This window comes from Pseudophryne corroboree, chromosome 8 (assembly GCF_028390025.1).
Source record: "Pseudophryne corroboree isolate aPseCor3 chromosome 8, aPseCor3.hap2, whole genome shotgun sequence".
Classification (NCBI taxonomy): domain Eukaryota; kingdom Metazoa; phylum Chordata; class Amphibia; order Anura; family Myobatrachidae; genus Pseudophryne; species Pseudophryne corroboree.
The window spans coordinates 451,237,338-451,259,413 of NC_086451.1; the positions used below are offsets into that span (position 1 = coordinate 451,237,338).

Sequence of the window (22,076 nt, forward strand, 5' to 3'; positions counted from 1 at the left end):
TGGTGTTCCTATGGAAGTGTTCACTGACAATGGTCAGTGGCGGATTTAGGGGGGGGGCACCAAGGCACGTGCCCCCCCTGTCATTTTTAGTTGATTTTTGTATTGCTGCGGGGGCGCCACTGATTTAGTGCAGACTGACATGCGGACGAGCGTCCGCATGTCAGTCTGCGGTCTCGTTTCCTCCCCTGCTGTTAGGAGGGACACGGAGGGCACAGTGCACGCCTCCCTGTGTCCCTCCTGGGTCTCCGGCGGCCGCGGGTCTCATAAAGGAAGTGCCGTTCGTGAGCACTTCCTTTATTAGAGTGACCCGCGGCCGCCGGAGACACAGGAGGGACACAGGGAGGCGTGCACTGTGCCCTCCGTGTCCCTCCTAACAGCAGGGGAGCGGGGGGAGCGGCGGCGGCGGAGGAAGCGGGGGGGGGGACGCACTGAGGGGGCATATCTGGCACTGGGGGGGAATATCTGGCACTGGGGGCATATTTGGCAGGGAGGGGGGGGGGAGAATATCTGGCACTGAGGACATATATGGCACTGGGGGGGGATATCTGGCACTGGGGGCATATGTGGCACTGGGGGGGGGGGAATATCTGGCACTGGGGCATATGTGGCACTGGGGGGGAATATCTGGCACTGGGGCATATATAGCACTGGGGGGGGATATCTGGCACTGGGGGCATATGTGGCACTGTCGGGGAATATCTGGCACTGGGGGCATATGTGGCACTGGGGGGGTATATGTGTACCTGGCACATGGGGGGGGGCTATATTTGGCACTGGGGGCATGTGAGTACCTGGCACCGTGGGGGAATATCTGGCACTGGGGACATATGTGGCACTGGGAGCACAGCCCTAGCAACAAGGACTACCTCCTAGCAACGAGCATGACACCCAGTGCATGAAACCCCTGGCAACGAGCATGACACCCAGTGCATGAAACCCCTGGCAACGAGCATGACACCCAGTGCATGAAACCCCCCCTGGCAACGAGCATGACACCCTAAGCATGAAAACCCCTGGCACCGTGCATGGAACCAAGAGCATGAAACCCCTGGCAACGAGCAGGATACCCAGTGCATGAAACCCCTGACAACGAGCAGGTATTTGAAAAGTAATTAGAAGCCTTACTGTAGGACTTAATGTGTAATGGGCATTACGGTGTGTGGCATAATGTATCACGGACATTGCGGTGTGTGTCATAATGTGTCACAGGCATTACGGTGTATGGTATACTATATCGCTGGCATTGTGATATGTGGTATAATGTCTCAGGGTCATTGCAGTGTGTGGCATAATGTATCACGGACATTGCGGTGTGTGTCATAATGTGTCAGGCATTACGGTGTGTGGTATACTATATCACGGGCATTGTGCTATGTGGTATAATGTCTCAGGGTCATTGCAGTGTGGCATAATATATAACGGGCATTGCGGTGTGTGGCATAGGGTATAACGGGCATTGCGGTATGTGTCACAGGCATTACAGTGTATGGTATACTATATCACGGGCATTGTGGTATAATGTCTCAAGGTCATTGCAGTGTGTGGCATAATGTGTCACAGGCATTGTATGTGCTATAATGTATCGGGCATTGCAGTGTGTGGTATAATGTATCACGGACATTGCAGTGTGTGTCATAATGTGTCACAGACATTGTATGTGCTATAATGTATCAGGGGCAGTGCAGTGTGTAGCATAATGTATAACGGGCATTGCAATTCCTGTCATAATGTGTCACAGGCATTATAGTGTGTGGCATAATGTGTCGGGGGCATTACGGTGTGTGGCATAATGTGTCGGGGGCATTACGGTGTGTGCATACTGTGTCATGTGCATTATTGTGTGTGGCATAATGTCTAAGGGCCATTGCAGTATGTGGCATAATGTATACTGGGCATTACTATAAGGAGGAAAAATGACAAATAATGTAAGGGGCATGAATCAGGATTATTTTTCTTTCCTGTGGTGGCCAACGTCTGGGCGTGCAGGTTGCAAAACTGGGGTATAAGGTAGTCTTTTCCTGCAATACCACGCCCATTCCAATGAAGCCACGCCCCTTATGGTGCCCCCCCTGTATTTTTTTTCTGGATCCGCCCCTGACAATGGTCCTCAGTTTTCCAGTGCTGAATTTAGACAATTTGCTGATGAGTGGGAATTTGTCCATACTACGTCAAGTCCCCACTATCCACGCTCAAATGGGTTGGTGGAAAGTTCAGTAAAAACTGTAAAGAGTCTCATGAAAAAAGCTCAAGAAGGTAAAGAAAATTTCTACAAAAGTCTTTTAATCTACCGCAGTACACCTTTACAGAATGGACTTTCTCCTGCACAAATGCTGATGGGAAGGAGGATTAGAGCAAATCTCCCGATACATGATGAACTGCTTAATACACATAACTCAGCGTTGGTCAGACTGAGTAAGGAACGTCAACAGGCGAAACAGAAACTGTTCCATGACAGGCGAGCAAAAAGCTTATCTGATCTAATATCGGGTGACCAAGTCCGTCTCAGAGATCACGTGAAAGGTATTTGGGGGCAGAAAGGTATTGTGCAAGCACAAGTAGCACCAAGATCTTATACTATACATACAGAGCGTGGAACGAAAGGAAGAAGAAAATCGGGTGGATTTAAGATCTCAACCTAACCATAATGAAGACAACATGACTGAAGAATACCCTTCATCTGACATGTATGATGATCCTGATAATGGTGAACAAACCACGATTCTAGAAAGGTCCAACATGGTCGATGAAACACAGACTGTGTATGAAAGACCCAAAAGGGAAATACGCAGACCTGAGAGACTCATTGAAATTTGTTAGATGATGTTCTTAATATGACGTTGTTAATTGTTGCATTGAAGCGTATAGGGCTTATCTTTAAAGAAAAGAGGATGTGATGTTAGTGTATTAGATAGAATGCTTAATATTTGTAGACACTCCCTTACTAACATGTGTAAGCCTGAATCTCCAGTGATGGTCCCTAGGACCAGGGGGATGCTGGGAAGTGGGTGGTACAGTGTGCAGTGTGCCTGGAGTTGGGGATGGCATAAACAGCACAGCAGTGAACTCACATGTCTCTGTGTCCTGATGACTGGATTTACAAACATATGAACAAAACAGCTACCTCATCTCACTCCGCGCTACCTCCTGCCTCAGCTGGGACTATGGATACCCTGGTGAAGGTAGTCCTATACCTGGGAATGCAATACCACTAGGGGTGGGTGTGGGAGGAATAATGCCACTGGCATGGCCAGACTGGCCATCTGGCACATGCCAGAAGGGCCGATGGGCAGGTGGGCCGGATTGGTCACTCAGAGAGCCGGGAAGGCCGTGCGCAGCGCAGCCTCCGGCTCTCTGGTCTCCATGGAAATGGGGGCATTCCGCGAGTCCACACCCCACGGACTTGCGTCGCGCCCCGCCCCCAGCAACTGTTTCCATGGTAACGGTGGTGTGCCGTGAGTCCACGCCCCATACGTCGTGCGGCGCCCCCTTCCCCCCGTGACACGCGCATTCACAGATGCCAGGGCCGAATCAGATGTAGTTTAATAAAGTATTTCAATACATTTTTTTAAAGTTTTTGCTGTAATGACCAAAGAGAAAAAAAAAAAATCAAGTAAGGGTAGCGATGAGTCAGCAGCATCATTAGTATGGGCGGGCCAAGAGGATTGGCTCACATAGAGCACATGATGCTGACACTATGTTATAGGTTGTAGTTGATGTTATAGTTCGTCATGTGAGTGACCGCATAAGGGGGGTCATTCCGAGTTGTTCGCTCGCAAGGCGATTTTAGCAGAGTTACACACGCTAAGCCTCCGCCTACTGGGAGTGAATCTTAGCTTCTTAAAATTGCGAACGATGTATTCGCAATATTGCGATTACAAACTACTTAGCAGTTTCAGAGTAGCTTCAGACTTACTCGGCATCTGCGATCAGTTCAGTGCTTGTCGTTCCTGGTTTGACGTCACAAACACACCCAGCGTTCGCCCAGACACTCCCCCGTTTCTCCAGCCACTCCCGCATTTTTTCCGGAAACGGTAGCGTTTTTATCCACACGCCCATAAAACGCAGTGTTTCCGCCCAGTATCACCCATTTCCTGTCAATCACATTACGATCGCCGGAGCGAAGAAAAAGCCGTGAGTAAAAAGACTATCTTCATAGCAAAAATACTTGGCGCAGTCGCAGTGCGAACATTGCGCATGCGTACTAGCAGAAAAACGCTGCGATGCGAAGAAAAATACCGAGCGACCGACTCGGAATGACCCCCCAGATCCCGCTGTCCCTGAGTAAGGGACAGAGTACAGAGCATGCGCGGAGCAGAGGAAACGTGTCACGTGTACCTCAGGACAGTGCACAGCTGGTTCCATAGTGTAGTGGTTATCACGTCTGCTTTACACGCAGAAGGTCCTGGGTTCGAGCCCCAGTGGAACCATATTTTACACACTCAGATCAGGGCTCAGCATAACTGTGCAATGCGTATGGGAGCCCCCCCATGGTCCTCTCCCACCCTGAGCAATGAGACTGGGACAATGGTGCCCTTCCCAACATAAACATTTTACTATGGGTCGCACAAATAGGATCCACTCACACAACAAAGTCAGCAGTCTCAGAATGCCGACTGTCAAGCTGGGTACACACTGTCAGATCGGACCAACAAATCGGGGACAGCATCTAGCATGAGTTGCAGACGATGCACGCTCCCGCACGTCATCAGCGCTTCTTCTGTCGGCCCTGCAAGACATCGGTCGCCTGCAATATCGCTGGGTACACGCATTGTGAAGTGTGTGCCCAGCTTCAGGGTTGGGCTTAAACGGGAGGGTCAGGGATAGAATAGTAATACCCCTTTCACACCGCACAAATAACCCGGTATCCACCCGGCATATTGCCAGGAAGACACGGGTCGCTGTGCGGTGTGAAAGGGCCATGGGGGTAATTCCAAGTTGATCGCAGCAGGATTTTAGTTAGCAGTTGGGCAAAACCATGTGCACTGCAGGTGTGATAGATGTAACATGTGCAGAGAGCGTTAGATTTGGGTGGGTTATTTAGTTTCTGTGCAGGGTCAATACTGGCTGCTTTATTTTTACACTGCAAATTAGATTGCAGATTAAACACACCACACCCAAATATATCTCTCTCTGCACGTGTTATATCTGCCCCCCCTGCACTGCACATGGTTTTGCCCAACTGCTAAAAAATTTCCTGCTGCGATCAACTTGGAATTACCCCCAATGTCCGAATTCCCGGGTCGCCTGACCCGGTAAGTCAACCTGGGTAATAATAAGGGTTATTCCCGGGTTGAATACCATGTCAGGCGCAGTGTGGATGGGTTGCCGTCGATGGGACCCGGTACCCATTCACAGTATAGGGAGAGGCGGCGCGGAGATGAGCTCATCTCCCAGCGCCACCTCCGCCCACGCCGCTATGGCAACCGACCTGGCAATTTGACGGGTCGGGAAGTCGGAAGATAGTCTCCAATGCCGGATCCCACCCGGGAAGGACCCGTTTTCAGTTCCCGGGTGGGATGCAGCATTGTGAAAGGCGTATATATGATACACTGCTGCAGGAGCAGCTACTCACGTCATCGCCGGCAGACATCACTGCAGCCACCGGGAGACGGTAAGACACCTCTAGACCACCAGGGACGTATTTTTTTTTTAAATTATGTCGGCACACTGCATGTTGACCGTTTAACCATGTTGCCCTTATGCAAGTAGACATAATGGTCAACCAAACATCCCCCTTCCCAGGGGCACACTGTATGTCCTTGTTCCCCTCTCACAGACCAAGCACTGGCAGGGCAATGTCAGTGTGTATCTGTGTGCTAGGGAACTTGCCCGTAATGTCGACCGTCGTGTCAAATGGTGCAGAAAATAATGACATGAGAATGACACCCGCTGCCCGGGTACCATGCACAGCTCTGCCCTCCCACACCCAGACTCTCTCCTAAACCGGTCGCTTCCACCTCTGAGGCATCGGCAGGATCAGACCCTTCACTCACCACCAAATCGCTTGTCTACTCTCTCTCACCTGGAGTAACGCTACCTCATCTCGCTCCGCGCTACCTCCCACCTCAGCCGGGACTATGGATACTCGGTATCCGGTCTCTAGAGCGACAAGACTTAGTTCGACAGTGTCTAGGGCGACCATTATTGGTTGACAGTAACTAGGTCGACAGGGTTTTTAGGTAGACATGTTCTAGGTTGACAGGTCAACATGAGTTTTTCACATTTTTTCTTTTCGTACTTTACGATCCACGTAGACTACGATTGGGTCCGGTAACCTTCCCGAAGCATGGCGAGCCATGCGAGGAGACACGGTACACAAATTGTGGTTCACAGTCACTGTACAGTGAAAACGACACCAAAAGAGATTAAAAAAACCTGTCGACCTTTTGACCTGTCGACCTAGACCACATCAACCTAGAGACCCTGTCGGCCTAGTTACTGTCGACCAATAGCGGTTGTCCTAGACACTGTCGACCTCAGTGAGGTCGACCTTCAATACCACACCCGGATACTCTGGTAAGGGTAGTCATATACCTGGGAATGCAATACCACTAGGGGTGGGAGGGATAATGCCACTGGGGATGTAAGGCCCCTACACAGGGCGGGTGTTGAGATGCCCCTCGTGCATATGTATTTTAATAAAGTATTTCAATACGGAAAAAAAAATAATCAAGTAAGGGCAGCGTCAAGTCAGCGGCATCATTAGTATGGGCGGGCCAAGAGGATTGGCTCACATAGAGCATGTGATGCTGGCACTATGTTAGTTATAGGCTGTTAGGTTGTAGTTGATGTTATAGTTCGTCATGTGAGTGACCGCATAAGATCCCGCTGTCCCTGAGTAAGGGAGAGTACAGAGCGTGCACGGAGCAGAGGAAACGTGTCACGTGTAACTCAGGACAGTGCACAGCTGGTTCCATAGTGTAGTGGTTATCACGTCTGCTTTACACGCAGAAGGTCCTGGGTTCGAGCCCCAGTGGAACCATATTTTACAGACTCCGCATTAGAGAAACTTCCCCCCTCTACGCATTGCTTATGGTGGGAGAGGACATCCCATCCTAAGCAATAAGATGAGATGTGAGTTAGAGATCGCCAGAGGTGCGGGTGCCGTACATTTTCTTAAAGTGGCAATCACTTACAATGCATGGTTTTGCCTTGTAAGTGATTGCCCCTTTAAACAAAATAGCATCCAAGACCGTCTAGCATCCCGCACCTCCAGCGATTTCATACTCCATTACATCCCACTGTAGGACTATGAGGCCACCGCAGCCTCTCCCCCACCCCAAAAACCAAACATTTTACTGTGGGTCCCACAAATAGGATCCACTCACACAACAATGTCGACGTGAAATGTCAACACTCTCAGAATGCCAACTGTTAAGCTGGGTAGACACTAAACTAGACGATATGTATTCCGATCCAGCGGATCAGACCGACACATCGGGTACATCTAGTGTGTACTCGCTATGTCGCTGACAATGCCGCTCCCCTGTATCACCAGCGCCATCCTCAGCCAGGGCGCAGTGTGTGTATGCCCCCACTGCACACAATATCATTAGTGTGATCTCAACTTTAGGGTTGTGCTCCAGCAGGAGGGTCAGGGATAGGGAAGGGGAGAATACTAAATGAAACACTGCTGGCCAGACGCCGGAGCAGCTTCCCACGTGATCACCGGCACCTGAAGACATTGCTGCAGCTGCCACAAGCTGTCAATTGTTTATCATGTTGGCATACTGCATGTCAACCGTTGCGCTACATGGGAAACTGCATAGAAACCGACAGCCGCTGCGTGGGTACCATACACAGCTCTGCCCTCCCTCACCCACTCTCCCAAACCAGTCACTGCCACCTCTAAAGCATCACCAGGATTATACCCTTCCTCACCCGCTACCAAGTCGCTTATCTACTCTCTCTCACCTGGACTAACACTACCTCATCTCACTCCATGCTACCTCAGCCGGGACTATGGATACTCTGGTGAGGCAAGTGATGTACCTGGGAATGCAATATCACTAGGGGTGGGTGTGGGAGGGATAATGACACTATGGATGTAAGGTTATAATGGAGTACTCCACACGGGGGCTGGGGCCTATTATGTGAGGAGAAAATAAATAAAATCAGTTACATGGCTGAACCCTCCAATGTGCTCTTTAAAAGCCTAGCAGCCTTCACCCTTATCCCAGCCACAACTTCCCATACCCACATTCTAACTCCATGTAACCTCCTCTTGCCTCACCACTCCCTACCTGTATTATAGGATGTTCTCACGAGCAGGGCCCTCCTTCCTCACCGTTTCTGCTCCCCTCTTACACCTGTACCTGTCCTTATCGCTTGTCTGTTATCTCTACCTCCTCCTGTTACTACTCTTCATGATGGTCATCTTCATTATGTTGGGTAAACACTAGATAATAGTGTGTAATACTCATGGACAATTATCCCTGAATGGAAGCAGTAATCAGGCACACACATCTCCACCTTCCCTGTGTGCTGCCATTGGTACCCAACCTGCCGCAGAAGCCTAGGTGCATGTTCTAGACAGCCTGTTACTAGCAGCGAGCCTGCAGACCACCAAGCCAATAGGAAGCAGCGTGTCAGGAACACAGGAAGGACAGTTGTGTAGCACTAGATTTGGTATTAAACCATTTTACCCGGAAAGCTGCTGCGGAGTGACCATATGATGTACATGGCTCTACATTTATACACCCCAGTTATCATATACTGTACCATTGTGGTTTTAACTACGTGTACGTGTGTGTGTACGTGTGCGTGTGTGCGTGTGGAGAATTCTCAGAAATTGTTAGTTTTTTTAATGAGTGAATAAGGTAAGGTGAACATGAATTTAAACCTTACCCAAAAATTTTTTATTTTTTAAATTTCTCAAAAACATCGGTCAGGAAGTTTGGTAACATCGTGACATTACTTTACACCCCAGACAGCTCCCAGTTACACAGGTCAGCAGTGATCGGCAGAACACCAACACTGAAGGCAGCAGCGGAGGGAAGTCTCTCTTCCCTGGTCACATCCGGTGTAATCAGGTCAGATACAGCACTTGCTGGTGTGATCGCATCTGATGGGCCCAGGCAAGTGGTTAAACTGTTACAATCAGAACTACTTTATAAAATGTTCCTGTATCACATGTGCATATTATTGTACTGAATACATTTTATGGAGCAACTTTCACATCAGATCATTGTCTTTTTTTACCATTAACTAACATGGTGTCACAGGCCGCTGGACTTCCCCGGACACCATCTAACCCCTCATTTAGAGATCGTTCCTTTTTGCAGGTGAAGAATGGAATTTCCTCCTATAGAGTCTGACCGCCATCACATGACAGTTTGCACACCATCATACAAGCGACACTGCAAAGAGGGGAACTTCTGTTCATCCCTTATCACTGTCAGGATACTCTGTTAGAGCAGGGAGGGAGTAATGCTCCATAATGGTCTGTTTGCTCGGGGGGGGGGGGGGGGGGGTTCAAGGTAAAGCTACAATAGGGGCCTATGGACATGGGGTGCAAGACCCACCTAGGTGTAATTCCAGTTTAACTACAGGGTATTTTGTAGACCTAAATGTAAAAACCATTGTTGGCATTATCCACTTGGCTAACATTAAAAACCTCTAGACCGATTTGGTTTTATAAAGAACTTTATTGACAAACACAGCCAAACATGTTACTTCTTCTTGGACACACCCACTGTGCGCCCGCGACGGCCGGTGGTCTTTGTGTGCTGTCCTCTAACACGCAGACTGCAGGGAGAGAGTAAGTTGTTAGATTTCAGCGCATATAAATGTCACATTAGAGGTCAGTTACTGACAATACACATACTAACGAGTGCAGAGTTTTACCTCTGATGTGGGGCACAGTCCAACGCTAAACATAAGACATTTGGAAACGGTACAACGTTCCAACACAAAATTTAATAAACCTGCATCGTACAGAACGGATACATCTTCTATGGTAAGAGAAAGCAGAATTACTGTCCAAGTGACTAGCGGCAAACCGAGCAGCAGAACACAGCGGATAAACTCTGCCTGAGCATGTCAGGAACTGCAGCTGCATCTACTCTGTCCATTCATTTGCACAATGCCATCAGCAGGAACTGGACAGTTACCTACTAGTAGGAATTACAGTAATCCAAAGAAATGACTCCCATTCCATATCTTAGATTACGAGATCTAGACAATGTCCATGTGCACCATTCTACAACCTACTGTACATCGTAGCATCCAGTCCAAGTACAAAGCCAGAGCCTAGTTTTACCTTCTGGGATTTCTTAGACTACATTACACACTGCAGTGCCACGAGTCATGGGGTAGGTGGCTGCTGTAGTGTAGGATCCCCGCTAACCCAGCAAAGTGAAGAAACGACGTGGCACGGATTACGTAAGTGGGTGAAGACCTCTGGATAGCTTCCCACAGCTCGCTGATATTTGTAGATGCAGGATCTTGGCTGTGAATGGACCTCCCTACATCTCATAAAATGCACGATTGTGTCCATGTCAGGAAAACATGGTGGCCACATCATTTGTTTGTTCTCTCCAGAATGCTCCTCAAACTAGTTCTGGACAACTTGGGCCCCAATGACGTGGCACATTAACCTTCTGCAATATTCCATTAGTGTATGTGTACAAATGGTCACCAAGCACCGCAACCATTGCTGGTCAATGCCATGTAGGGGCGGACCAGTGGATCCATCCCATGCCATTATGGAAGCACCAGACTGCACGGTGTGGGTAATGCCTACCTTGAGGTATTCCCAATACACACGTAACATTGTAGATGTTGAATGCCTACACAACTTTTGGAAATGGAATGTCCCATCACAATCGCCCTCACCATCAGCAGCCTAGCTAGTGATCAGACTGACTCACGAGATGTCAGACTACAACTGATCCAGATCTAGGCATTTCAGAAATGCAGCGGTACAGTGGTGCCACCTACCATGACATACTGCTATCCCCTGACTTGGCGCTTCAGTATATAGTAACTGTGAAACACTTGCACAGGGAATGCTAACTTTACTGGTACTTGAGGTAGCATTTCCACCTAGCCCCACGTGTTGTTCCAGGACCCTTTGTTGTAATGTCCTGTTATGCCCACGCAAAATCCCAACCGCGAGTAACAGCATATAACTTCTGCTGCGTTGCAGTTAATAGAGTTCATAATTCAGATGTATTATCTGTATGTGTCCTTTATCCTCTATGGACATATGAGCAGGCTTTGTACATTCCCACAAGAAAGAGTCTGAATATTTCTTGGGTGGGTGTTTAGTACTAAAGGCAACACGTTATCGCAAAGGATGCTGGGCTACACATCGCTATACTATTACATAGATCTTAGTGTCACAAGTTGTGCTACATTCTAATAGCAGTTCAATCATTCTATTTTAGTCCAGGATTTCCCAAACTGTCCTCAAGGGACCATAAGTCCTGGTTCTAAGGATATCCGTGCTTGTATGTACACAGTTGGTATAATCAAACTGACTGAGGTACTAATTAAGTCACCTGTGCTTCAGCATGGGGATCTAAAAAGTTTGGACTGCTAAGGGCCATTCACAACCCGATTTGGGGAGAGGTGTGTGCCGAGCAAACCGCTCATTACAGTGTGGTGTGCCGAGCGTGCAAGAAGGGGGGGGGAGACGCCCATTTCACCCAGCAGGTGAAATGAGCGACCTGCTAGATTGATAGGCTCAATCTAGCGATGCATGGAGCTCCGCATCGCTATCGGGGTACACACTGAGTGATCACTGCTTAAAATCCAAGCAATCTTGTCAGATTGCTTAGATTTTAAGCAGCGATCACTCCACGAGTACCCCCCTTTAGAGTGCCTTGAGGACAGAGGCAGATGTATTAAGCCTGGAGCAGTGATACAGCAGTGATAAGTGCAAGGTGATCACACCAGCCAATCAGCTCCAATATGTACATTGGCAGGAGCCCATTGGGTGGTGCATTATCACCTTCCACTTATCACTGCATTATCACTTCTCCAGGTGTAATACATCTGCCCCAGAGTTTGGAAACCACTGCCAGTGGGGCAGATGTATTACCCTGGAGAAGGCATAAGGAAGTGATAAACCGGTGATAAGTGCAAGGTGATAAACACACCAGCCAATCAGCTCCAAAATGTAAATTAACAGTTAGGAGCCGGTTGACTGGTACGTTTATCACCTTGCACTTATCACAGTTAATCGCTTCCTTATGCCGTCTCCAGGTGAATACATCTGCCCCTTAGTCCCTACAGAAGTACTCGTATGGTTTCAATCTTTAAGTTACGTTACATTTAGAGTTACGCAAGTGGCACACAAGAGTCATCTCCTCGCTTCATGAGGACACAGACTCATGGGCTATATATTCATACCAAAAATGTTATAGTTGGTCAATGTACAGCTATACATATATGATTTATAGGCCCGAGCAGCGATCACATCCTGCACATTTATACAGCTGTGTCCAGGTCTTGGGGACTGTAGGATGCATGGTGCTTCATCCCTCAGTCAATACAAAGCATACAGCATGCACTTGGCGTATTACAGTCTAACAGGCAAGGGACCTAAAATAATCAGGAACAGGAGGCTGCACAGGCACACAGCAGCTACAATACATGTATTACAGCCCTTTAAACCGTCACATGTCAGAATAACCAGGCTTCAATATCACACTGTGCGCTGGCAGCCTATAGAGAAATGCAGCCCTCGGCCTGACGAGCTTCTGCTTCCTGTGTAACATGTAACCATGCAAGCATTCAAATGGAACAGGCCTAAATTACAGGACAGTAAGAGGATTGATGGGAAATCCCATAGGTACAAAGCTGGGCACGTGGGACCCCTGGCCGAGCACAAGTTGGGGTAGATGTGAATTGACTGGGACATCAAGTGCATGAGCATTCCTGGAGGCCTACTGTATCTAGAAATTTTGAATGGGGGCCACAATATTATAACAGCAAGTCTAATCACTCCACGTCTAATAGACTGTAACCAGACACTCGAATACATGAAACATGGATGTTCTCAATAGCCATCAATCCTGGCCAGGGGTCTACAGCCAGTGCTCAGCCATTGGAAGGATTCTCAGCTGTCAGAACACAGGAGGCAGTCTCCATTCCTTCTGGTGCTACAGCTCCCTTATTAACTATGGAATCCATAAACTGTGCAGCGCAATTAAAATGTTCTGTATGAGTGTGCGACCAAGAGACCACAGTACACAAACATACCACGCTAGATATATTTAGTACTTAGGAAACAGAATAATTCTCTTCAATACATTCATCCAGATCAGTGCTTTCAAAACCTAGTCCTCAAGGAGCACGGATAGTACACGTTTTCCAGGTCACCTGTGGATTTTTTAAATGCAACACTGATACAGTGCACCTGCCAGGCAACCTAGAGCAGAGGTTCTCAGACTGTCCTCAGGACCACACAGCACATGCTTTGCAAGGAACCCTGCAGGTTTATTACTCACTGACAATTTAAATGTCCCACAGGTGAATATAATTAGGTCACTTGTGATTCTGTGAGACCTGCAAAACATGCACTGTGCGAGGTCCCGAGGACCAAGTTGGAGAACCTGTGACAGAACATGAACCGTTAGTGCTCTTTGACCTCAGTTTGGGAGCCACTGGTTTAGAAGTACATGAACAATTTTACACTGCTTAAAGAATCTTTCCATCACTCAACACCCACAGCTGAACACACAGGAAAGACACGAGCGGAGCAGATATTGAAATACAAGAGGCGCATAAGGCTGAGATCTAGCGCCACATTTACAATAATGATCTGATCTAACATGACTGCATTGCAAAACACCTGGTAGAACCGTAGTGTTACCAAGATTACACACTCCCTGCCATCAAGGCCAAGCAACCTCTTGCAGTATACAGTGCAATGGTGAGGACTTCATTAAGACAGAAGCAACCAATTACCATCCGTAAACAAACATACACCAAGCAAGGCAGTGCCACACTTCTGCAAGGTATAAAGACCCAAAGGAGAACTTTAGTTCCATTAAAAGGACAGCAAGTCAAAACACTGTTCACCAGAATTTCTTTCCAGTAAGTCAAGGACTCCTACACCCGAAACACATCCAGTCTCAACGCACACAATTTACCCTCCCAGTCTATTAACCAGGAACCCCTTCAGCCTGGGAATACTCTGAAACTCACCCCCAGAAGTGACGCAGTCCTCTGTGAGCCTTAATCTTCTTCAGCCTCTCCAGATCTTCACGGAGTTTGTTGTCTAGACCGTTAGCCAGAACCTGATCGGAAGGCAGGACAGTCAGATGATCAGAGAACCACCCAGGATTTCCCCCCATACCAGCATCCCCACTTTCCCGACAGAGGACGTACCTGGCTGTATTTTCCATCCTTAATGTCTTTTTGTCTGTTCAGGAACCAATCTGGGATCTTGTACTGACGAGGATTCTGCATAATGGTGACCACACGTTCCACCTGTCAGGAGAGCCATGGGGAAATACGAACCCATTACTAAAGGCCTAGCTAAATGCATGGAGGAGTAATACACAGAGCTAGGCTCACCTCATCCTCAGTCAGCTCCCCCGCTCGCTTGGTTAGGTCAATATCAGCTTTGCGCAGGACAACATGAGCGTAACGGCGTCCAACACCCTTTAAAATATAAAACAATGTTACAGATCTTAGAAGCAACGTCTCTGCACAAGGTATAGAACACCCAGCCACACTCAGTCTACAACACCAGGATATTTTATTTCTTCTATTATGGAACATTAACCATAATGAACAGAACATTTCATTAATAGACCTTACGCAGTAGTGTAATAAAGACTCCATAACAGCTTGTACAACGAGCAACTGAAGACATGGGTGGCATAGTGGTTAGCATTACTAGCTCACAGCAATGAGGCGACAAGTTAAATTCCCAGTTGTGTGTGGTTTGCGTGTTTTAAGTTTACATGTTTCCTCACAGAACTACAAGAACATGCTGATAGGTTAATTGGATTCTAATATGCAAGTGTGCGCTTGTATGATAACGTTCCATCCAGTGGGGCAGAGACGGCATGACAACCCCTGTACAGGGCAATGATATGTAACTACAGGAAGGACTGCAGGTACCGGACCTGACACACCAGCACTTATCAAACCATTGTGACATACGTTTAGCACCAAATGAGATACTGACCTTAATTGCGGTGATGGCAAAGGCGATCTTCCTGCGCCCATCAATGTTCGTGTTCAGAACACGCAAGATGTGCTGGAACTTCTCAGGGATCACGAGCGACTAACAAAGAATAAATAGGAGGAACATAACATTACATAGTTTATGATTCTATAATAAGAATTTACTTACCGATAATTCTATTTCTCGGAGTCCGTAGTGGATGCTGGGGTTCCTGAAAGGACCATGGGGAATAGCGGCTCCGCAGGAGACAGGGCACAAAAGTAAAGCTTTTACAGGTCAGGTGGTGTGTACTGGCTCCTCCCCCCATGACCCTCCTCCAGACTCCAGTTAGGTACTGTGCCCGGACGAGCGTACACAATAAGGGAGGATTTTGAATCCCGGGTAAGACTCATACCAGCCACACCAATCACACCGTACAACTTGTGATCTAAACCCAGTTAACAGTATGATAACAGAGGAGCCTCTGAAAGATGGCTTCCTAAACAATAACCCGAATTAGTTAACAATAACTATGTACAAGTATTGCAGATAATCCGCACTTGGGATGGGCGCCCAGCATCCACTACGGACTCCGAGAAATAGAATTATCGGTAAGTAAATTCTTATTTTCTCTATCGTCCTAAGTGGATGCTGGGGTTCCTGAAAGGACCATGGGGATTATACCAAAGCTCCCAAACGGGCGGGAGAGTGCGGATGACTCTGCAGCACCGAATGAGAGAACTCCAGGTCCTCCTTTGCCAGGGTATCAAATTTGTAAAAATTTACAAACGTGTTCTCCCCTGACCACGTAGCTGCTCGGCAGAGTTGTAATGCCGAGACCCCTCGGGCAGCCGCCCAAGATGAGCCCACCTTCCTTGCGGAATGGGCCTTAACAGATTTAGGCTGTGGCAGGCCTGCCACAGAATGTACAAGTTGAATTTTGTTACAAATCCAACGAGCAATCTACTGCTTAGAAGCAGGTGCACCCAACTTGTTGGGTGCATACAGTATAAACAGCGAGTCAGATTTTCTGACTCCAGCCGTCCTTTAAATGTATATTTTTAAGGCTCTGACAACGTCCAACAACTTGGAGTCCTTCAAGTCGTCTGTAGCCGCAGGCACTACAATAGGCTGGTTCAGGTGAAACGCTGATACCACCTTAGGGAGAAAATGCGGACGCGTCCGCAGCTCTGCCCTATGTCGAATGGAAAATTAAATAAGGGCTTTTATAAAACAAAGCCGCCAGTTCAGATACTCTCCCGGCCGAAGCCAGGGCCAGTAACATAGTCACTTTCCATGTGAGATATTTCAAATCCACATTCTTTAGTGGTTCAAACCAATTGGATTTGAGGAAATCTAAAACTACATTTAGATCCCACGGTGCCACCTTAGGCACCACAGGAGGCTGTATATGCAGTACTCCTTTGATAAAAATCTGGACCTCAGGGACTGAGGCCAATTCTTTTTGGAAGAATATTGATAGGGCCGAAATTTGAACCTTAATAGATCCCAATTTGAGACCCACAGACAATCCTGATTGCAGGAAATGTAGGAAAACGACCCAGTTGAAATTCCTCCATCGGAGCACTCCGCTGCTCGCACCACGCAACATATTTTCGCCAAATACGGCGATAATGCTTCGCGGTGACTTCCTTCCTTGCCTTTATCAAGGTAGGAATGACTTCTTCTGGAATGCCTTTTCCTTTTAGGATCTGGCATTCAAACGCCATGCCGTCAAACGCAGCCGCGGTAAGTCTTGAAAAAGACAAGGACCCTGCTGAAGCAGGTCCCTTCTCAGAAGTAGAGGCCACGGATCGTCCGTGACCATCTCTTGAAGTTCCGGGTACCAAGTCCTTCTTGGCCAATCCGGAGCCACTAGTCTTACTCCTCTTTGCCGTATAATCCTCAATACCTTTGGTATGAGAGGCAGAGGAGGAAAAACATATACCGACTGGTACACCCAAGGTGTTACCAGCGCGTCCACAGCTATTGCCTGCGGATCTCTTGACCTGGCGCAATACCTGTCCAGTGTTTTGTTGAGGCGAGACGCCATCATGTCCACCATTGGTTTTACCCAACGGTTTAATAGCATGTGGAAAACTTCTGGATGAGGTCCCCACTCTCCCGGGCGAAGGTCGTGTCTGCTGAGGAATTCTGCTTCCCAGTTGTCCACGCCCGGGATGAATACTGCTGACAGTGCTATCACGTGATTCGCCGCCCAGCGAAGGATCCTGGCAGCTTCTGCCATTGCCCTCCTGCTTCTTGTGCCGCCCTGTCTGTTTACATGGGCGATTGCCGTGATGTTGTCCGACTGGATCAACACCGGTCTTCCTTGAAGCAGAGGTTCCGCCTGGCTTAGAGCATTGTAGATTGCTCTTAGTTCCAGAATGCTTATGTGAAGAGACTTTTTCAGGCTCGACCACACTCCCTGGAAATTTCTTCCCTGTGTGACTGCTCCCCAGCCTCTCAGGCTGGCATCCGTGGTCACCAATGCCGAATCTGCGGCCCTCCAATAGATGAGCCTCCTGCAACCACCACAGACGGGATACCCTTGTCCTCGGCGACAGGGTTATCCGCAGGTGCATCTGAAGATGCGACCCTGACCATTTGTCCAACAGATCCCTTTGCATGGAATCTGCCGAAAGGGATTGCTTCGTAAGAAGCTACCATTTTTTCCCAGGACTCTTGTGCATTGATGTACAGACACCTTTCCTGGTTTTAGGAGGTTCCTGACCAGGTCAGATAACTCCTTGGCTTTTTCTTCGGGAAGAAAAACCTTTTTCTGAACTGTGTCCAGAATCATCCCCAGGAACAGCAGACGAGTTGTCGGCATTAATTGGGATTTTGGAATATTCAGAATCCATCCGTGCTGCTTTAGCACCTCTTGAGATAGTGCTAAACCCATCTCTAGCTGTTCTCTGGACCTTGCCCTTATTAGGAGATCGTCCAAGTATGGGATAATTAATACGCCTTTTCTTCGAAGAAGAAATATTATCTCGGCCATTACCTTTGTAAAGACCCGAGGTGCCGTGGACAAACCAAACGGCAGCGTCTGAAACTGATAGTGACAGTTTTGTACAACGAACCTGAGGTACCCCTGGTGTGAGGGGTAATTGGAACGTGGAGATACGCATCCTTGATGTCCAAGGATACCATAAAGTCCCCTTCTTCCAGGTTCGCTATCACTGCTCTGAGTGACTCCATCTTGAACTTGAACTTCTTTATGTACAGGTTCAAGGACTTCAGATTTAGAATAGGCCTTACCGAGCCATCCGGCTTCGGTACCACAAAAAGAGTGGAATAATACCCCTTCCCTTGTTGTAGAAGAGGTACCTTGACTATCACCTGCTGAGAATACAGCTTGTGAATGTCTTCCAAAACCGTCTCCCTTTCTGAGGGGGACGTTGGTAAAGCAGACTTCAGGAAACGGCGAGGTGGCTCTGTCTCTAATTTCAACCTGTACCCCTGAGATATTATCTGCAGGATCCAGGGATTTACCTGCGAGTGAGCCCACTGCGCGCTGTAATTCTTGAGACGACCGCCTATCGCCCCCGAGTCCGCTTGCGAAGCCCCAGCGTCATGCTGAGGCTTTTGTAGAAGCCGGGGAGGGCTTCTGTTCCTGGGAAGGAGCTGCCTGTTGCTGTCTCTTCCCTCGTCCTCTGCCTCGTGGCAGATATGAATAGCCCTTTGCTCTCTTATTTTTAAAGGAACGAAAGGGCTGCGGTTGAAAGGTCGGTGCCTTTTTCTGTTGGGGAGTGACTTGAGGTAGAAAGGTGGATTTCCCGGCCGTAGCCGTGGCCACCAAATCCGATAGACCGACCCCAAATAACTCCTCTACGCATCGCCTGTCCACTGTCGTGTCCATAAAGCTCTTCTGGCCGAAATGGACATAGCACTTACCCGTGATGCCAGTGTGCAGATATCTCTCTGTGCATCACGCATATAAAGAAATGCATCCTTTATTTGTTCTAACGACAGTAAAATATTGTCCCTGTCCAGGGTATCAATATTTTCGATCAGGGACTCTGACCAAACTACCCCAGCACTGCACATCCAGGCAGTCGCAATAGCTGGTCGTAGTATAACACCTGCATGTGTGTATATACCTTTTTGGATATTTTCCATCCTCCTATCTGATGGATCTTTAAGTGCGGCCGTCTCAGGAGAGGGTAACGCCACTTGTTTTGATAAGCGTGTTAGCGCTTTGTCCACCCTAGGAGGTGTTTCCCAGCGCTCCCTAACCTCTGGCGGGAAAGGGTATAAAGCCAATAACTTCTTTGAAATTAGCAGTTTTTTATCGGGGCACCCCACGCTTCATCACACACGTCATTTAATTCTTCTGATTCGGTAAAAACTACTGGTAGTTTTTTCACACCCCACATAATACCCTGTTTAGTGGTACCTGTAGTATCAGCTAAATGTAACATCTCCTTTATTGCCAAAATCATATAACGTGTGGCCCTACTGGAAAATACGGTTGATTCGTCACCTTCACCACCGGAATCAGTGCCTGTGTCTGGGTCTGTGTCGACCGACTGAGGCAAGGGGCGTTTTACAGCCCCTGACGGTGTTTGAGGCGCCTGGACAGGCACTAATTGAGTGTCCGGCCGCCTCATGTCGGCAAACGACTGCTTAAGCGAGTTGACGCTATCCCGTAATTCCACAAATAAAGGCATCCATTCTGGTGTCGACCCCCTAGGAGGTGACATCCTCATATTTGGCAATTGCTCCGCCTCCACACCAATAACGTCCTCATACATGTCGACACACACGTACCGACACACAGCAGACACACAGGGAATGCTCTATACGAAGACAGGACCCACTAGCCCTTTGGGGAGACAGAGGGAGAGTCTGCCAGCACACACCAAAAAGCGCTATATATGACAGGGATAGCCTTATGATTAAGTGCTCCCTTATAGCTGCTTTTATATTAATATATTGCCATTTATTCTGCCCCCCCTCTCTGTTATACCCTGTTTCTGTAGTGCAGTGCAGGGGAGAGACCTGGGAGCCTTCCTGACCAGCGGAGCTGTGACAGAAAATGGCGCCGTGTGCTGAGGAGATAGGCCCCGCCCCTTTTCCGGCGGGCTCGTCTCCCGCTATTTAGTACATTTAGGCAGGGGTAAATATCTCCATATAGCCTCTGGGGCTATATGTGAGGTATTTTTAGCCTTTTTAAAGGTTTTCATTTGCCTCCCAGGGCGCCCCCCCCCAGCGCCCTGCACCCTCAGTGACTGCCGTGTGAAGTGTGCTGAGAGGAAAATGGCGCACAGCTGCAGTGCTGTGCGCTACCTTAAGAAGACTGCAGGAGTCTTCAGCCGCCGATTCTGGACCTCTTCTTGCTTCAGCATCTGTGAGGGGGCCGGCGGCGTGGCTCCGGTGACCATCCAGGCTGTACCTGTGATCGTCCCTCTGGAGCTTCATGTCCAGTAGCCAAGAAGCCAATCCATCCTGCACGCAGGTGAGTTCACTTCTTCTCCCCTCTGTCCCTCGTTGCAGTGATCCTGTTGCCAGCAGGAATCACTGTAAAATAAAAAACCTAAGCTAAACTCTCTAAGCAGCTCTTTATGAGAGCCACCTAGAATTGCACCCTTCTCGGCCGGGCACAAAAATCTAACTGGAGTCTGGAGGAGGGTCATGGGGGGAGGAGCCAGTACACACCACCTGACCTGTAAAAGCTTTACTTTTGTGCCCTGTCTCCTGCGGAGCCGCTATTCCCCATGGTCCTTTCAGGAACCCCAGCATCCACTTAGGACGATAGAGAAATGTGCCTATACTGGCCTGTTACATATCAGATATGAGAGAACTACACTGCGTTCAGTGATGCTATAAATGTACATACACCACTTATGTGACAACTGTACATGTAGTAAACTAACACACCAACTACCAGTATATGCAAGACACTACAGTGCACCCTACATGTATATAGTAGCTACAACACAGCATCTATGGGAATAACTACAGTGCACCCTACATGTACAGTATATACTGGGCTATTACAGCAATTATGACACTACAGTGCACCCTTCATGTATATTATGTCCTATTACACAGCAGCTATGGGAGTCACTACAGTGCACCCTACATGTATATACCAACCTATCACACAGCAGCTATGGGAGTCACTACAGTGAACCCTACATGTATATACTGGCCTATCTCACAGCAGCTATGGGAGTCACTACAGTGCACCCTACATGTATATACCAACCTATCACACAGCAGCTATGGGAGTCACTACAGTGAACCCTACATGTATATACTGGCCTATCTCACAGCAGCTATGGGAGTCACTACAGTGAACCCTACATGTATATACCAACCTATCACACAGCAGCTATGGAAGTCACCACAGTGCACCCTACATGTATATACTGGCCTATCTCACAGCAGCTATGGGAGTCACTACAGTGCACCCTACATGTATATACTGGCCTATCTCACAGCAGCTATGGGAGTCACTACAGTGCACCCTACATGTATATACCAACCTATCACACAGCAGCTATGGGAGTCACTACACTGCACCCTACATGTATATACAGGCCTATCACACAGCAGCTATGTCAGACAACACATTACACATACATGTAGTCTGTCACACAGCAACCACATGCTAGACACTACAGCACACCCTACAGTACATGTATGTACACATCCCTGTGCGCAGAGAGGGAACATGTCCTCCTGCCAGGAGAAGGGGGGTCCCCGGCAATATCCCGGCCCAGCCACTCATGGATACCCCATAAAACCAGCACCGCACCCACTACGCCTCCCGGAGCCGCCCCCAGCCCGGATGGCATCGGATTGCCGGCACCAGCGCTCTCTTTCCCACAGCAACACTCACCATGGCGCCGGCGTCAGGGAAAGAGAGAGAGAAAGGAAGTGACGCACCTCGCTCTTATACAGAGCCAGCCCCCATGACATCACTTCCGGCAGTGTA

General features: G+C 48.4%; 1 protein-coding gene and 2 non-coding genes across 3 annotated transcripts; 2 read left to right on the plus strand and 1 right to left on the minus strand.

Annotated features, from left to right (window-relative positions):
• Positions 1 to 4,354: 4,354 nt before the first annotated feature.
• TRNAV-UAC (transfer RNA valine (anticodon UAC)) lies at positions 4,355 to 4,427 on the plus strand. The gene has a single exon. It is a non-coding gene; the product is annotated as a tRNA-Val (tRNA).
• A 2,482-nt stretch (positions 4,428 to 6,909) lies between these two features.
• Positions 6,910 to 6,982, plus strand: TRNAV-UAC (transfer RNA valine (anticodon UAC)). The gene has a single exon. It is a non-coding gene; the product is annotated as a tRNA-Val (tRNA).
• A 2,645-nt stretch (positions 6,983 to 9,627) lies between these two features.
• Positions 9,628 to 22,073, minus strand: RPS18 (ribosomal protein S18). Its single transcript, XM_063938263.1, has 6 exons — positions 21,981 to 22,073; positions 15,149 to 15,247; positions 14,530 to 14,616; positions 14,341 to 14,442; positions 14,158 to 14,249; positions 9,628 to 9,747 (listed from the first exon to the last, which is right to left on the minus strand). The coding sequence occupies exons 1-6, from the start codon at positions 21,981 to 21,983 to the stop codon at positions 9,672 to 9,674; spliced, it is 459 nt and encodes a 152-aa protein (XP_063794333.1). The 5' UTR covers positions 21,984 to 22,073; the 3' UTR covers positions 9,628 to 9,671.
• Between the last annotated feature and the right edge of the window lie 3 nt (positions 22,074 to 22,076).

What these genes read in the sequence shown, in the direction of transcription:
- RPS18 (XM_063938263.1), bottom strand. An exon ending in AGGATGGAAAATACAGCCAG is followed by an intron (nt 14,250 to 14,340) that starts GTACGTCCTCTG and finishes CCTTCCGATCAG; the next exon opens with GTTCTGGCTAACGGTCTAGA. An exon ending in GGACTGCGTCACTTCTGGGG is followed by an intron (nt 9,748 to 14,157) that starts GTGAGTTTCAGA and finishes CTCTCCCTGCAG; the next exon opens with TCTGCGTGTTAGAGGACAGC.